Here is an 18,911-nt window from a genome sequence, read left to right on the forward strand (position 1 = left end):
ACCAAATCACAGCAAAAAGTCATCTCAGGGCACTTTTCACACAGAGCAGGTCTAGACCATGCTCTTTTATTTACAGAGAGAGAGACCCAACAATTCCCCCATGAGCAAGCACTTGGCGACAGCAGTAAGGAAAAGCTCCCCTTTAACGGGAAGAAACCTCAAGCAGAACCCAGCTCTAGGAGGGTGGCCATCTGCTTTGACCGGTTGGGTTATGACAGCTACAATTTGTTTTGATGTCAATCTGTGTTTCATTAGTTGTGATGCCCAACACTGCAGATGTTTAGAGATCTTTCTTGCTGTCTTACCCCGTTATTCAACATTTCTTTTTCTCTAAACTCATTTCAGATCAATCAATCAGATCAAGAATTCAATGAAAATGAATGAATGAAAAATTACTCACAGCTCCACTCTGACTTAAAAACTAATGTCTCTTGACTTCACATAGCCTCAAGTTTTATGACTTGAAAGACTCAATCCTCTTCATAAGCTCAAAGTGTGAGAATCTTGGCTGATGCCAGCGGCATATTCAGAAACAGAGCAGATACTTAGGCCTAGATGAAGGTCAGTAGCACTTGTTTTGATGTGCTATTGAATGAATGATTGTAGCTTTATGGGGTGCTACTTTTAGAGGTCAAGGACCTGTCTTTGGAGAGAGAAGGTTTGAGAGAAAAGAAAGGCATGGCTTACTGTGGGATGAGAGTTTTTGCACTGATACCCTTTGTATGAAAAGACATTATTTAATAGGAAATAAAAGCCGCACTAACTCAGCCTTCATCTTACATGATCTGTAATTTCACTGCTGCATTCAATTTTAATTGTACACCTAGTATTAGTTGTGCCTGTATGTCTCTGTGAAGCCTACCCAAGAATAAGTTTGGAAAAGTTATAAACAAACAATTTCAAGTATTAGTGCTGTATAATCATTTTTTTGTCAATTTAAGGCAGAGGAGCTCTGAAACAAGCTGAAAGACATTATTGCCTAATAAAGTTTTTATGGCTAACATCTTAGCAAACAATTTCCTATCTACATCCAACAGACAAATTTAGCATTCATTTAGAGTCATGAATTCATTTGTGGCTCACAACAATGAGCCTAAAAAGTTGAGAGTACAATTCTCATTGATTCATCACTGCAAGCAACCCTTTCACATTACATGTAGCCATTTGCTTTAATAATATCAAACAAAAAGCTCTCATGATGTATGTGTATTTGATAACATAACTATTAATCTTGCTATTAACATTTTGAAACAGCATTAAAGTGGTGAAGAAATATTATTTAAAAATCTAAACTCAAGATAAACTTAAGATAATAGTAACTAATAATAATGATAAAGATATTTAAATGCCAAAACTATTCTTACTCAAAAAAGTCTTCATCATCTTTTTTCACACCAATGTGATCAGTAAATGTAATTTATGACTGAGGACCTACCAATCATGTTATTTAAAGTTTGACCATGTAGTTGAGACTATTGGCTATCTGGGTCAGGTTGTGATGATGTGCTGCACGCTGATCACTAACTGAACATATCAGGTACATCTGAAGGGAAAGGCAAAAACCAGCAGCTGTAACCAACTCAGCGTCACAATTCACACACTTAGTAAGAGCATTGTATAGAGCTAGGATAGTAACAGAAACATTCTTACTGTGCATTAAGGTTACGTGCCTTTTGATTTCAAGCCTTTGTGATTATGAAATTATCTGGTCTGACCGGACAGCTGTCAGTGATTATTCTTTCATAGATCAGTAGAACAGAAGCATCAAAGTTTTTCTCTGCAGATTTCTCAGTGATCCTTTACATTTGCTATACAGAAACTATAATCCCTAATTGGTTCAAAAACCCCTTGTGGTGAGTTTTTGTTGGGAAAGCCTTTGAAAGAGGGTGTAAAGTGAATTTAGTTCTATTGAGGATGATTTCAAAGCTGCTTTTTTGTATAGTCAGCACATGTGAGAGGTCTTTTATCCTTCCAAAAGGCTGGAGGAATGAGACAGTCTGAAGCCCACTGACTCAGATCCCTATTGTCTGTGCACAGCTCCTCACCTCCAGTGGGAGGTCACACAGAAGGACTGCACACACACAAACATGCAGACACACATATGCACACACTAAGATTTCAGGCAGCTTATGATGCATTTACTATCGGGAAGCTGGGATGAAAGTCAAGGTTGCAGCAAAGTAGAATTGTAGAGTTGTGTGTGTTTGCATGGGTGTATGTGTGCGATTTTGTATTTACACCTACTAAGTGAGGCCTGAACTTGGCCTACAGGCTTTCGGAGGGATACGTGAGCTCTGATTATATTAGCTGTCTCCTCACCCCAGCATGTTGTAGCTATGTCTGCCAAGTCGGAAAGTGCTGAACTTTTCACCTCTGCTGAGTTTTAGCACCATGTTGACATTTCATGTCAGAGCTTTATTCGAAAAGGGTACTCCACTGATTTAGGATTGCACTCCTGGAACGCTGCGGGACTCATGATGGACAGTTTAAAAAAAAAATCGATGCAGCAGAAGCAAAGATGTTGTATTTTTTATTCCACACCTTCTTCCTCCTCCAAAACCTGGCCTATATTACCCACAATGCAACAAACATTAGTTTGGTCAAAGATTCAGGTGTGTTAAATGCTAGTAGCTGCTGTAGCCTCAAGCTGCTATAGCCTCAAGCAGAATTGAGGCGCAGGCTACAAGGGTCTAGTAACCTCACTTCTTTCCAACTCCACACCCACAGATTTTTTCAAACTTGTAGTCTTCAACCCCAACTGACAGCTGTGCAAAACCAGCAGCTGTCTCTGGAGCCACAGAATGCTTTATACAACTTTTTCCAAATACGCAGTAGCACTCACTAAGATCTGTAAACCTGACTTTTATGTTTAAAATCTGTGTACTTCCCATAAACAGAATGCTAGCTGATCTGTACAGTATGTGTACTAGTTGTGGAGGTGGAGAGCAGCATCTCCACAATTTATGATGCTATTTACAATACTTTATTGATTGAGATGGAAAGGAAAATGCTTTCATTTCATCTTTTATCAGAGTCAGAATGCAGGATTACTCACCTATTTTTTACATGAGGATGTTTGAACTACTATACGGCCCCGCTGCCATTTAAGACCTCCATGATGGTGGAGGTGAAGTGCTATGCTGTATGTGTTTTGAACAGCCTTACAGCTTCAGCCTTTAAGAGGCATGACTGACTTGAAAGAACAAACAGCTTTGAAACTGTCTTCAGTACAACTAAATGAGATATCCTTTCTGACAGCCTACACTTAACGTTTGCACAAACAATCCTTCACCTCTGCCAGCTCAAACACACACACAGACATTTAGTTTAGTGTTCACAGGAATTCCGCGCATAGTTAGGTATTGTTCATCACCACAAAAGCAGAAGAAAAAACCTTTCTCCACTCCATTTATTTCACTTTTACAGTGTTTTCTCATTATTTCCATTCATCATTGCAGAACTGGATCCTTTTCCCCTGCAGTAGGTGGGTAAATTAGCCACACAAGGCAGCATCCTTCCTGTCCGCTTGTTGAAGTGACATCTATTAAATTGCTCTATTATTCTAACACTAGCACAACTACTCTGCAAACCCTTCCTTAATTATGTTGATTGGCTGGCATGTTCAAATCCTCAGGATGATGTGCTATTTTTGTACAAGTGAGTAGAAAAGAAAAAACAATCAATGAAGGAAAATTAGAATTTGATTATAAAGCGAGTGTACATGAAAAGATTGACTGTTAGTTATGGAAAGGTATGAAATTGTGTGATTTCTTTTTTTTATGAATCTGTAACTAGTCTGCAGCAGATGTGTTGTGAATATTTGGACTGCACATTGAAAATAATTAAAACATTGAATTATTTTTCTTCATTTCAGTTTTGCAGTAATTGCCCACTTGGGTCACAGAAAGAAAGAAAAAATGTAGACACACACCCACCGCAGTAACATATTTCCACAGATATCCTAGATAATAAACAGTATGTCTACACTAATAGGGTTTTAAAAAAGAGCAACACATTCAGTCAATTCATGTCGATGAATACTAAACTACTGGTGACTGTTTTTTTTAATTAAACAATATTAACAACAAAAACAGGCTGAAAAAACACATTTGGTGTAAATATTAACAAAACACCTTGATGTTCTTGTATATTTTGTCCAGGTGGGAACAAGCTGAAGGGACAGCAGTTCCGTCTAGACTGGTCCTGGATCTCTTTGGAGAAAGAGTACTACGTGGTGGATGAGGAGGACAAGTTCCTGGAGGTGGTCCTCAGACGGAGAGGCTACCTGGGAGAGACGTCTTTCATTGGTTAGTCTGCTTGCCTGTCTACTTTTCTCTCTACCTTTGTGTTTCATGACATGTTTTGTGTTTTTAGCCACTCTAGCGGTGTAGCAAGGCTCTGGGGATGGTAATGTGTGTTTGTTGGTGTGTTAATTCAGTTTCAATTGAATGAAAATTGTTTGCCTGGTGCATAAGCCAAAAAGGTTTCTTGCTTCCATGTTATGCGGCCCACTGAATATGTGCAGTAGTGTTTCTCTTGCTGGCCCTGCCTGCAAGTTCCTGCTCAGACCATTGAGTTTTGATTGGGATGACTCACAGATTTTAAAATTGCTTTTCTAGGCTCAAGGAAAGATTTACAAATATAAAACTTTCATGGATTAAAAATGAATTATATAAAGAGTAATAATTGACCTTATTTGCAGTTCGGGCTGTCCTGTCAACAGTTTTACTGACGTCTCTTTTATAATGGTGGTCTATGGAGAAAATGCTTTTTGGGAATGCTTGCAATACCACCAGTGGCCACAAGGAAACACTGGCAGCAAGACTGAGCAGCAGCACTGTATCCAGTACTCTTAAAGGGGACCTATTATGCTTTTCCTTATTTTCAGTCATATATATAATATTACATTGTCAGATGTTCATATTAAATGTGGCCAAAGTGTCAAATAATGAAGTAAATATATGTAGAAGTTATCCCTGTGAGCAAAAAGTTCAGGTGTCAGACTGCTCTGAATGCTCGGTTTCCAACATTTTTTCTACTTTCAGCCCGAGCTGATATCAGCTTGTGACGGATATCTTTATATAGTCATCTGCTCCATTCACAGTTCGTGAGTACACTGCTCCATTCCGCTAACAGCCAGGACTCGAGTCAAGCTGTGAGTGTTTTTCCATCAAACAGCACAACAAAGTAAAATAAGTGGGAGGTGTGAAGGTTGGGCTATTTCTGGTTGTACTATTCCTCCCTGCATTATTTCTAACTGATCCACTGAACAAAGAGCTCAAAATATCTCCATATGTGACCGGTTTTTAGCGCCGCTAACAAAGCTCTGCTAATTAGATGAGGAACATGTTTAATTTCCTGTACATTCTTCACAATAAAAGTCTCCCATTATTTAGTCATTTAAAAGCTTTTAAATTGAAGCAGGAAATATTGGGTTTTCATTAGCAGTAACTCAACACGACCCCTTGGCAGGCTTCCAGAAAGCTGGCCAATTAGAACAGAGTGGGCTCATGGGCAGGGGGGCTAAAGAGACAGGAGCTAAAACTGCCTGTCAAGTGACAAAAAGCTGAACTGAGGGGCTGCATAAAGGGCCATTATAAGACAAATAAGGGTTTTTTGAACTGTGCATCATGCAAAGCTACTCTAGTGGAGTCCCAAAATAAAAATATAGAGCTGGAAATGAGCATAATAGGCCCCCTTTAATACATCCATGGTTTAGGCGCACCCTCACAGAGACTTGCTGTCAGACTGACAATGTCTCACCATCTCCTTTTATGTAGCATTGCTTTAGATACTTTCATTACTTTACATTATTGTTGATAAAAAATTTTCATCATTCTATGTTGCTTATTTCTGTGTGTAACAAGCATAAAAGAAAAGGTGCACAGAAAATGCTATTGAATTCAAGACATGATGCAGCCCAAACCATATTTTTTCAATTTTTTTGCCATGGTTGTTAGCACAATTTTGTCATTTGCTTCACTGCAGAGCTTTATGTACCTCACCTGGAGTGCTGCTCACGAATACACATACGGACCAAAGATAATCTCAGACAGTCAAAGCCAAAAAGTAATTGCAACAATTCCTTTCTACACACACCATAACCAGATTTATCCCCTAAGCCAAGGTAATTTTGTTTGGCCTTGAGCCATTTTAGAGTTTGCAAAAATACATTTTTTGTTATGTGTTTGAGGAGGCTAGATGATATAGCTACCATTGTGGTGCCCTGGTGCACAGACGTAACTCTTTATTTACCAGCACAAATAGGAAAACAATGTGAAGAAAAGTATTTTTGCTGCAACGTTGCTTGTGAAGCAGTATGACATTTCCAAGTGTTTGTTAGCACATGTGGTTTAATTCTCAGAATTTTATATCCAGTGAGGACATAAATTAGACATGTAGTAGGCTTACTTGTAAAAAAAAAAAATCATTGCATTGGCCAGGTGGATATTACAAAGTTAAAATCAACTAAGAAAACACTGAGTTTGTAGTTTAGTAGTTTGCAGGGTTGCAGTGTGTAGATGCAAAGGGAGATGAAGCATCGATTTTTGTCAAGTTGGTTTTTGAAAGTGGTTTTGGTGTGTTAGGGCCCTAACGTGGAGGGAAAAAGAAAGAGTAGGGAAGAGATTGAGATGACATTAAGATTAGAGACAATACAAAGTTGCACTTGTTCTTGGTAAAACTAACAGAGAAAAAAAATATGAACATCCAAAAAACTCTTCAACAAGTGCTGGATGGATCCTCTTCAGATCTGAACAAACAAAACGACATGTTGCACAGCAAAAATAAAATAAATTATGTGAATAAATGACACTGTGGGAGCAGAAAACAGCAGTTTCTACTGTTTCCCATTGGAAAAGTGGCCAATTTTCTGAGAAGAAGAAATTGCCATTGCCATTACCTTTTGTTCCAAATTAAACCTATTTTGCTCTTAAAATTTACCTCATTGTCAACACAGGGTAGGTGTTCGCCTACCTTAGGTTGCAAATGAATGGCTACTCTTCGCCTATTAGCCATAATAGGTTGTAAAATGTCTCATCACAGCAGTTAACAATGACACCAGGAACATTTCGCCCCTGTCAAGAAGACTGACAATAAGTGAATCATCAGCAAATTTGAAGATCCCCTCTCGTACTGCACATAAAAATGATGCTTTGACAAATTTGTGTCTGACATTGTTTTTCCACAAAAAAGTTCAATTACCTAGTTAAAATGATTCCCTCTCCCTCATTGAAAAACCCACACAGAATCTCTGAATATGCAAATACTTCGAGTTTCTACATCACACTCGTGTAAGTTACATACTGCACCATGATTGGACTCCCAAACTAGCTGTGATGTGACAGATGATGATGCCTTAATCTCAGATTTGAGGTGAACACAGAGAAACTTTCCCTCTACAACAGATGAATGTGAAAACAGCCTTCTAGTGTCAAACTCTGCACTTAGATCATTCTGCACAGTCACAACAATAAGAAAAAAGCTGCAACACAAGAAATTAGCCAGCTACACAAGAATCAATGCCAGAGTTTTTAATAAGCTGTTTGACCTGTCAGATGGAGGTGATATGAAGTTGCAAACTACAGTCCAGCATGTTTTTGTGCGTATGTCTGAGTGTTCGTGCAGGTTCTGAGGTTAAAAGGATGATGATGATGATGTCCCCGAACACTCTCTTAGCCCTGACTTAGCCATGCCCTGTCATGCTTCACTTCGTTCACGCTGAGAGAAGCAGCAGCTGTAAGCAGCTTTTACTCTCTCCCGCCTCTCATCATCATACTGATCCCTGTTAATCGTCAGGTCAGGTTTTAGCATCACAGTGTAGCAGTTTATGTAAGCTTCAAGACTTATCTACCTGTGTGTGTAAGGGTGTGTGTGTGCGAGCGTACGGGTGTATGTGCAATTTCTCACGGGAAGGTTTTGAATGTATCTCTTGGGCACACATGAAAGCTTGCATTCTGACTCATCTCTTTGCACAGTTGGTGTGTGAGCACCTGGTTCTCTCTGACCACATACACAACACATGCACACACACTCACTTTTAAGCCCTCTTTTTGAATGAACGCCTAATGCTGTATGTTGATGTGGTTTTTGGTCATTTTTATGCATGGTTTGAAGGAAGATTAAAGAGAAGCAATATTTACTTGTAACCTTATGGGGAAAGAAGTACAAACCTGAGTCGCTCTGACAACACTATTTTTCTCTCATTACCCAAATCCACAATATATAATGTGCATCTATATATTTCTATATAGGTATATGTCTGTTTATATGCCCAGCACAGACCTGTTCAGGCTATGATAATGAAACATGGTCCAATTTAGGGCAACACAGGGTGAAAAACAGAAATGGATCAAAGTCTAATAACTTTCATAGATTTCAATTTGCTGGGCAGGTGAACAGAAAAATTGAGCGAAAGAACCAATAAACACAGTGGCGATATACGAGGAGCGCCATACAATATAATGCAATACAATACAATACCGCCACAGTAATTGTGCCTTTGATTTATGTTTGGCATCAATTGAGTCATTTTAAGGCTGTAGTTTGTGTCACTGTTAAGCAATTATGCCCTTGATAGTTCTCTCCTTGCCACAGCACATAATCTGCACTGTGTTTGGAGGATGCAATCATCTGGTCTCTTCACTTCATAAATTGCTTCATTTTGATTTTGTATTGGAGACTGTCAGACACAATATTACAGATAATATTCAAGTAATTTGATTAGTCAATCAACAAAAAATGTATTTGTTTAAGCAATTTCAATTTTTTTTGAGCTAAAATTTAAAAAAATTCACTGGTTCAAATGTCCCAAATGTGAATATTTTTTCTTGGGGCTTTGGACTATGGTCAGAAAACATTTTGAAGAGTAACTATTTGCTCTGGGAATTTAGGGTGGACATTTTTCACTATTTTCTGATATTTTACAGACCAAATGAATAATCGATTCTTGTTCTTCTTCGTCCAGTTGCTCTCATTAGGGGTCACCGCAATGGATCATCCGTTTCCATCTCTTCCTGTCCTCTGCATCTTCCTCTGTCGCACCACCAGACAACTGCATGTCCTCCCTCATCTTATCCATAAAGCTCCTATTTGTCCTTCCTCTTTTTCTCTTGCCTGGCAGCTCCATATTCAGCATCCTTCTCCCAATATAACCAGCATCTGTCCTCTGCACATGTCCAAACCAACTCAATCTCACCTCTCTCGCTTTGTCTCCAAACCGTCCAACCTGAGCTGTCCCTCTAATGTACTCATTCCTAATCCTGACCATCCTCGTCACTCCCAATGGAAATCCTAGTGTCTTCAACTCATCTGGTCTCACTACCCTCTTGTAAATCTTCCCTTTCACTCTTGCTGGTGCCCTTCTGTCTCAGATCACTCCTGACACTCTTCTCCACCCACCCCGTCCTGCCTGCACTGTCTTCCACACTCCCTGTTACTTTGAACAGTCGGCCTCAAGTATTTAAACTCATCTACCTTCGCCACCTCTACTCCTTGCATTCTCACCATTCACCTATACTCCCTCCCTCACACATGTATTCTGTCTTGCTCTTTCTGACTTTCATTCCTCTTCTCCAGGCTCTCCTCAACCTGCTCCCTACTATCACTACAGATCACAATGTCATCCGCGAACATTATAGTCCACAGAGACTCCCGCCTGATCTGGTCTGTCAACCTGTACATCACCATTGCAAACAAGAAGGGGCTCAGAGCTGATCCTTGGTGTAATCCCACATCCACCTTGAACCCATCCATCACTCCAACCGCACACCTTACCGCTGTTACACTGCCTTCATACATGTCCTGCATCACTCAAACATACTTCTCTGCCACTCTCGACTTCTTCATGCAATACTACACCTCCTCTCTCGGCACTCTGTTGTATGCTTTCTATAGATCCACAATGCAACTCCCTCTGACCTTTTCTATACTTCTCCATCAACATTCTCAAAGCAAACATTGCATCGGTAGTGCTTTTTCCTGGCATGAAACCATACTGCTGTTATAATCATCATAACAATCATTAACTAATCATCACCTTTCTTAACCTAGCTTCTGCTACTCTTTCCCATAACTTAATGCTGTGACTGATCAACTTTATACCTCTGTAGTTAATACAGCTCTGCACATCACCCTTATTCTCGAAAATCGGTACCATTACACTCATTCTCCACTCCTCCACATCCTCTCACTTTCCAAGATTGTGTCAAACAATCCAACCTCTCATACCACTTGCCATATGCCTTTTCCTTAGACTTCACCACCTCAATCTTCACCTTACGCCACATCTCCTTGTACTCCTATCTACTTTCTTCATCTCTCTGGCTATCACACTTCCTTCACCAACCTCTTCCTCCGTATACTTTCCTGTATTTCCTCATTCCACCACCAAGTCTCCTTGTCTTCCTTCCTCCGTCCAGATGACACACCAAGTACCTTCCTAGCTGTCTCCCTCACCACTTCTGCAGTAGTTGCCCAGCCATTCCAGCAACTCTTCATTACCACCCAGCTCCTGTCTTAACTCTTCCCTGAACTCCACACAACAGTCTTCCTTCTTCAACTTCTGCCTTTTGATCCTTGGCTCTGCCTTTACTCTCTTCCTCTTCTTGATCTCCATAGTCATCCTACAGACCACCATCTGATACTGCCTAGCTACAATCTCTCCTGCCACCACCTTACAGTCTCCAGTCTCTTTCAGAATCTACCTCCTGCATAAGACATAGTCCACCTATGTGCACCTTTCTCCACTCTTATACGTCACCCTGTGCTCCTCCCTCTTCTCGAAATACATATTCAGCACAGCCATTTCCATCTTTTTCGCAGAATCCACCACCATCTGTCCTTCCACATTCATCCCCTTGACACCATACCTACCCATCACCTCCTCATCACCTGTATTCCCTTCACCAACATACCCATTGAAGTCTGCTCCAATCACCATTCTCTCCTCCTTGGGTTCACTATCCACAACTACATCCTACTCACTCCAGAATTTTTCTTTCACTTCCTTCTCACATCCAACTTGCGGGGCATGAATAATCGATTAAATGAGAAAATAATCAATAGATTAAGTAATTTAACTTTGAAGAAACAGAATGAAAGCTACAAAGGCAACTTCCAAACTCACAAAAAAAAAATTAAAAAATCATGCGCCAATCTTTGATTAACACCTGAAGCAAAAAACAGTGACAACAATGATGTTGTTGATTAGTGCAGTCAGAAAGTATTATGTCAGGGACACCTTTTTAGTTGTGTGCACCCTGTACTCCATCACATAACTATAAGTGTCAACAATAAGTGTCAGCTTTATTTGAGTGTTTTTACACCCACATGAGATACTCAGTGCAGGGACTGCAACCCTTTACTACCTCCATATTTTGGGTAACAGAAAATAGTTGTCAAAGTCATCACATACTGTACAATATTTGGTTGCAAATCCTTTTGCAGTCAGTGACACGGATATCAGCAGACACTTGGCATCTTCCTTGGTGATGCTCTTCCAGCCCTATAGTGCAGCCAGATTTTCTGTCGTCAGTCTGGTCCTCAGCAGTGGAGCACAGCATCAGCTGGAATGAGGTCAGGTGAATGATTTGGCCAGGTGAAAACATTCCACTGTTTGGCCATGAAACCTCTTTGGTTGCCTTGTTTATTGGCTTTTTTATGTCCTGCTGCATTGTCCTAAAATTGGCTGACTATGTATGAAAAAGGCTACAAGTCCTACACTGTTCAGTCAATATTGATATGAAACACCATCAAAGCCCAAAGTCAACCTAACCTCATAATCATTGTTTAATTTCAAATTGAATATGCTGAAGTTGAACCAAAACGATTAAAAACATCAGTTTCCTAATACCTTCTGACTCTACTGTATGTGCATAGTGTTTGTGTGTGTGTGTGTGTCACAACAAAAACTGAGCTGCAGATGAGAAGATAAATAATGATAGAAAAGAAAAATCTAGTAACTATAAAAAGAAAAGAAAAACCGGTAAAGGAAAGGAAAAACATAGACAGACAGAGCGATAATGTTAGTAGCTTGCTGCAGTGCAAGGGGTTAGCTGATTAAAGTCGATGTGGTGCCAGGAGAAGGTGGACGACAGCTGTTACACAAACTCCATCACAACAGGAAGTACAGGTAGAGAGGATCTGTGAAGGAGGAATGCAGAGATCGAGGATCAAGGTTCAAAGATGCCCCTGCAAAGCACAGCTCAGGCAGAATGGGGATGGACCAGAGCACAGGGATCAGATAGGTTCCCTACCGTTTTCAAACCTCACTTTCTCACTTCTCATGAAAGAACAAATCTCCTCAACAACAAGCCTTAAGATATCAACCTTCAACTTAATTCTTCATGGGCATGCACCCTCTTCCTCACCTGCTGCGTCTACTTCTAATTGAGTTCTATCACTTTGTCCTGTCCCCCAGTGGTACCGTCCCACTGACTTGTCAACCCACTTAACCTGTCTCACCTTCTTTCCTTTTTTCATCCATAATCCTGTCTCACTTCAGCTCACTGTGAAGAGCATTTGGTCCTTTTTGCTCCTAACCTGCTTTTCCTCATCAAAGACACCACCTCTCTTCTTCCTGCTCCTTCACTGCTTTATTGCCCTGGGTGGGTGCCACAGGCTGTCTTTCCTCCTCCCACTCTCCATTTGTGTATCTCCCTTCTCCTCTCCTTTCTGTTTCACTTCAGCGCGGCACTCACTCGCTGTTTGTTGTCACTCTGTCTTTATTTTCTCACTTCTTGGTGTGCACCTTGTATACATTGCGGTGTGTCTCTGCTGGTTTCTCTCCATCTTTGTTTTTGTTTTGTCACATCTTCTTGCTCTGTTCACTTCACGAAACCCGCCACTCTCAAGTCCTGATCCTCTCCACGCCTCTCCTTTTCTTTCCTCCTCTTCCTGTCTTCTTTGCTGTGTGAGTAATATAGGAACCCTATGGGGAAACAAGATGGCATTGAATTCTCATTTTTCTTTTCTACTCCTTCCATAAATCAAAGCTCATTCCTTTAAGACTTCTTTCTTTGTGCACCATCCTTCTCAGCTGCGTCCATACTCTGAGAGATAAATGGAGGATTGTTAACAAGATGCGCTTTTGCCAGGTTAATGTCATCTCCTGTGGGCTGTAGTCTAGCCTCTTTATTGTTGCCATTGCAGAGTGAATAGAGAGAGTTGATTTTTTTTCACCAGGAGATATTAGAAAGTGTTGCCCCCTGAATGTCTTCTCTAAAGATCCCCACTTCAGCTGCCTTGATGTGAAATGACCTTTATAGTATAATGAGCATGAAGGCACTTGCACTCATAAATTCTATGATGAATTGTATATTTTACACTCATCCAAACTCAGCTTACTGCAGTGTTTGCTTTCAACAGTGAAATAAACTACAATACTAAACAGAAAGAAGAAAAGATTCCAGCTATAAACAGAATATGTGTGTGTTTGTGTGCAGCCCTTTGTATGTGTGTGTGTTTGTGTGTGTGTTGTGGAGACACAAACACAAGGGACTGTAGCTTTGAGGAAAATAAAGATCAAAAGCCCTCGGGTGGGTATATAGCCACCTGCTGAGAAGAAACCCCAGAGCGACCCGAGGCAAGGCGTGTCTCTTCTCTCCAGGGAGTCCAATAAGGGTGGCACAATGAGGCTCCACCCATTTAAGATCAACACTTCTTCTCTCCTCTAGGCAGGTGTGTGTGTATGTGGGTTTTTATTTGATGTGAATCAACTGATCATCAGGGTAGACAGATGAGACAGAAATCAGTGGTTATAAGACACTTTCCTTGTCTTTTGGTCATGCTTTATGTTACTGGTCTTTTCATTTTTAGGACATTTTACAGAATGGTGGTGCAATTTGTTAGAAATTATAAGAAAAAACAGAAAAAAAGTGTTAGGTTGGCATAGTTGGTAAGTACTCAGTCAGTATATTTGACTTAATAGTTGTTAATTTGCAAAAAAATCTTAATAAATCAGACTCTTAACAGTTCTTTGAATGACAGAAAATATTTAGTTTTCAGTGTGTAGTTTTGTATGTCAACCTACATATTAGCATATTAGATACCTCCTTAAAAACTCTGTAATGAGAGCATTTCTCATGTACTACCAAATAACATAACCATTTCAAAGAAAATGTCCTAAGAATAAACAGTAAAAGCTACTTTCAGGTAATTATTGAAAAAATGTCCTGGAAATTAGTAGGAAAGTAAAGGATCAGTAAAATTAGGTGTTACTGACATTGTTGATAGATGCTTAGTCATTATTTTTTAAGAAACAGTCGGATATGCTAATTCATTGTTTGACACTGGAAGGAGATTAGTTTCTGTCTAGTAAACAATTGTTAAAAGTGTTATTTATTAAGGATTTTTGCAAATGAACAGCTACACATGAACCCAAATATGAGTGGACACTCACCAACTAAACACTTTTTTATATTTTTCTCATAATGTGTAACAAATTGCACCCCCTTCCTGTAAAATATCCTAAAATTTGACCATTAAATACCTGCAAATTACTCAGACAATTTCCAGGAAATTAGTATAGAATGAAGGGACCTGTAAATTAAAGCATTACCAAGATTTTCATTATATTAACCCCATTTTTTTCAACAATAGCCATTCAAAGTATTTGCATTCTGTAATTGCCACTATATATAGTAGTCTTCGGAGTCTGCCTTTCTCACACTAGATTCAATACCCATGCACAAAGGATTCACAGGAAATGATTCATGCACATACTGGACATGGATCATTTCCTTAGCAAAAGACCAAACCGAGTGCATGCACACATTTCATGTAATGCAGAAGACAACCAATCATGACTTCAGTATCACTGTGTCAGACAACATCTAAAGAGATACATGTGTTGCATTCCTGACAGAGTAGCTGCTCTTGATACACATCATATTGAATGAAAGTTTGGGATCTGTATTATCAAAATGTACTTTATATGCCGCTGTGGCCAGTAACTATAGGTGTCACCCAATCAACCAGGATCAAAATCATCAGGATGATATTTAGTTGTCATAAAGCTGTGATTAGGGCTGCAACTAACAATTGTTTTCATTATGGATTAATTTGTTGATTATTTTCCTAATTAATCAATTAGTTGTTCAGCAGGAAAATGGTGAAAAATGTCAATCGCTGTTTCCCAGAGCCCAAGCTGACGCCCTCAAATGTCTTGTTTTGTCCCATCCAACAGTCCACAAACCAAAGATATTCAGTTTACTCTCATAGAAGACTAAAGAAACCAGAAAATATTCACATTTAAGAAGCTGGAATCAGAGAATTTAGACTTTTTTCCTAAAAAATGACTCCAAAAAATGAATCAATTATTAAAATATTTGGTGATTACTTTTATAATTGGCAACTAATCGATCAATCAACTAATCGTTGCAGCTTTAGCTGCAACTCACTGTTTATAGGTTGAGAGTTAAGATAATTACATTATTACTCATGACTGGACTATAAATATCAACAGCATACCTGTATTTATATATAAGTCTCCCTCAGAGGTTTTTGTCCTGCTTACAGCACAGCCAAAAGATGGCAATATTTCTTGGTTAGTGTGTCTTTCCAACCAAAACAAAACTTATATCCACAGCAAGATATCCAAACAATTTCTGCACAAATTGCCATGAAACTTGCTCTTGATAGTCATGGTGCTGAACAAATGTTTTGGTGACCCTGCTGGTCTATCTGCCACCACCACAATCAAACAGAAATGTTCTTCTCTGAGAACTATCACAATTGAATGGCAGATTGCCATTGGTACATTTATGCTTCCCAGAGGATGAATTGTTTTCATCTTAACTGATGAAGGTCCTTGGACTGTGACAAAACCTCTTTAACCCTATTTCATGTGATAAGCATGATGTGGATTTAAGCTTACAAATGCACAGTATTGGTGGCATTTTCATTACACCCTCAGATGCTCTTCTACTCTAATACAATCAGTTTTGATGAACAGTGCTGATATTTTATGATGAAGTATTGTGATTTACATTTCGGATGTACCCACAGCTTTGTACAACCCTTACCTAAGTCGTCACAAGAAAACCTGACCCAGGTTTGGCTGATATGGTCTCACAGCAGTGAACAAGCAAACCAAGAGCTGTCCTGACTGAACTTCCATTAGTCATGTCTCGGATTTCTCAGAAAAACTTCCACTGCCTCCAGAGAAGTACATTTTTCATGTTGTGTTTATGCAGCGGCAGTGAGCAACAGCGGCAGCATTAGTTTTTCCTGCTGTTAAAAAGCAGAGAAACAGTGGAGGCTGAGAAATAATAATACCTTGGTGTTACGTGCAGGGTGGTTGACAAAAATATATTGAAAGAGGTTGCTATATTTTATTTGCAGCTGATCTTTTGATCCAGCCAAATGCAAGATAAGGCAGCATTGCATTAGAGTAAAATTTGGTTTCTTTGGACTTCTAACTGTGCTGTTGTTGAATATTGGTCAACTAGGAAGATGTTTTTGCTGTGGTCAAAGCCAGACAGTGAATTGGACCAGTCAGTCCGGCATCACCAACATAGCAATTAAAGGAACCCAGAAATGCAAAGCATAACACCAAAAACTAATTTGATTATGAATTTCCACTCTAGTCTGGGTGTTGTGAATGAATACAGTCACTGAAGGTCCTTACAGCTACAGTTACATGCATGAGTGTGACTGTGTTTGTATTCCTGCATGAGTGTGATTATTTTCAGCTTAAATTTTGCACATATTACTCACCTCTCAGATCTTACTGCGTGTATGATCTAATGTATCCAGTCTCATCTGCATGTGCTTGTCACTTGTTTTTTTCTCAGTTTGTTTGTGCAGTTTTTTGAGGGTCTGGACAAAAAAAAGGAAACAAATCCTTTGTATTTTCAGGCACATGCATCAGCCCAGCATTACTCTGCTTGTCTTGTTCTTATGAGGCATTGTGAGTTTAGACAAAGGAACATGAATAGCCTATTTCCATATGTAATACATTATATGGCTTATGCCACCTGGGCGTCCTTGATGTGTGTTTGATGTGAAACCCAGTGGTACAAGTAAGCTCTCCTGCTTTGAAGGTGTATCGATGAGCATGAATGTTAGATGGATCGTGAAGTGGATTCACATGAAAGACCTATTATGAATGGAATAGGAGATATTTGAAGAGAAAAGGATGTGACACACACGCACACACACACAGACACATAACCCTTGGGAAACAGCCATGGTAGGTAATCCATCTCAGTAAGGTGGAATATGCTTATTTAAACGCCTCAGTTACAAATTCATTTTCACACATTCCTGAGGCTCTGTAAGTGATCAGTGAAGAAAAATAGACGCAACACTCTTTTTCTCACCACTCTCTGAACAACATTAAAGGGTGTGAATATCTAATCTGTTTTTTATCTGTTTCTCTCTCTTGCCTGTCACCCTTTCATGTTCGCTTTCTTTGTTTCGTCTCCACTTCTACCTGTCTGTCTGTTTTTTTTTTTTTAATTCATCTGGCCTGTCCTGTTTTTCTTTTTCTACACTTTTATCGCTGTTTGTATATCTCAGGCATTGGAACCCAGGATGGCAGTGCAAAGAAGGATGAGGATTTCAAGGGTAAGTCCCAGAGGCAGGTCCAGTTCAACCCGGGACAGACAAGCGCCATATGGAGGGTTCGGATCCTGACTGACGGGAAGTACGAGCAGGCGGAGACCTTCCAGATTTTGCTATCGGAGCCGGTGATGGGAGTGCTGGAGTTCCCTGCCGCAGCAACAGTTGAGATCCTGGATCCCAATGATGGTCAGTACTGATCATGCATACATTGTAGTGTGCGCTCAGCATGCACATGGATATTTTTAGGATTAATATTCTTGATATTCATGTGGTGACAATATGATATTTCTATCCACAGCTACATCACAACAGACTATAAAAGCTGTAATTTATTTTATTTTTTGCACATTTAGTCTGAATATTTTCATCTTGGAGGTAACACAGAATACTAAAATGACTCTCAAGATACTGAATACACATACCGTATAAAGATGCAAATTAAGTCAAACAAATATATTCAATATTTTCTTTATTACTGTACAAATTTAAATCAAAATCAGACCCCACAGACAGACGGTATGGAGGATTGATTTGAGTTGATAAGAGAAGTGTTTGCTTCTCCCACCTGAACAGACAAATATGATTGCAGAACCAGTGAAGTTTCCACCACACAAAATCCCATATTCCTCTTACAACTCAATGAGAAATACACAACCCTTTGCCGTGTATCACATTTGCTGTGTGAAGACATAACACACACAGAATGAAGAATCGTCAATATAAACATTGTCTGCTGTAGATACAGAGCCATGTCAAATCTGCCCTCAGGCAAGGAGGAGAAATATAGTTTTGACATGATAGCTAGTAGAGATTTGTTATAGCCATGAAGTTTGTTTTTTCCATTGCTGTTGTGTTTTTATACTCACTGGTGGTACAGAGTGCAGTTACATACTTTCTAAAATCCAACAATAGAAAAAACAGTATAATTATAGTTCATTTTTTGTCCATTTTCATCGGGCTGAATCAGAGGTCCTCCTAAAGTACTGATATTGCTGTTTACCAGTGAACATTGATTGAACTCTAATGGCTATGTTCGGAAAGTGCCTCACTTATACTCACAAAACTTCAGTCCTTCTCTCTTAAATAGTTTTTGATCTGTCACCCTCCTAGTTCTTTGTGTCTATGTCTGTAAATTGAATAATGAAATATTGAGTAGTGCAACAAAGTGCCTGCTCCGTGCCATCAAGGCTAGATTACTCTTCTGCAACTTTCACATTTTTTATGTATTGCTCCTTCCCTCAGTACAACTTTTAAGTAATTATAGATGTGCAACAAAGATGGAAACACTGAAACTTCCATTATGGCGACACACAATAGCTGCTCCCATCACACTATCTCCCTCATTT

General features: G+C 39.5%; 1 protein-coding gene across 1 annotated transcript in view; it reads left to right on the forward strand.

The window, feature by feature from the left end:
- Positions 1–18,911, forward strand: part of frem2a (FRAS1 related extracellular matrix 2a) — a 60,563-nt gene that overhangs the window by 18,289 nt on the left and 23,363 nt on the right. The window contains exons 3-4 of the mRNA XM_042432224.1: positions 4,161–4,307; positions 17,521–17,751. Coding sequence (XP_042288158.1) covers positions 4,161–4,307; positions 17,521–17,751 — 378 coding nt within the window. The remainder of the gene's footprint in view (positions 1–4,160; positions 4,308–17,520; positions 17,752–18,911) is intronic.

Source organism: Thunnus maccoyii, chromosome 13, assembly GCF_910596095.1.
Source record: "Thunnus maccoyii chromosome 13, fThuMac1.1, whole genome shotgun sequence".
In the NCBI taxonomy this organism is placed as follows: Eukaryota; Metazoa; Chordata; class Actinopteri; order Scombriformes; family Scombridae; genus Thunnus; species Thunnus maccoyii.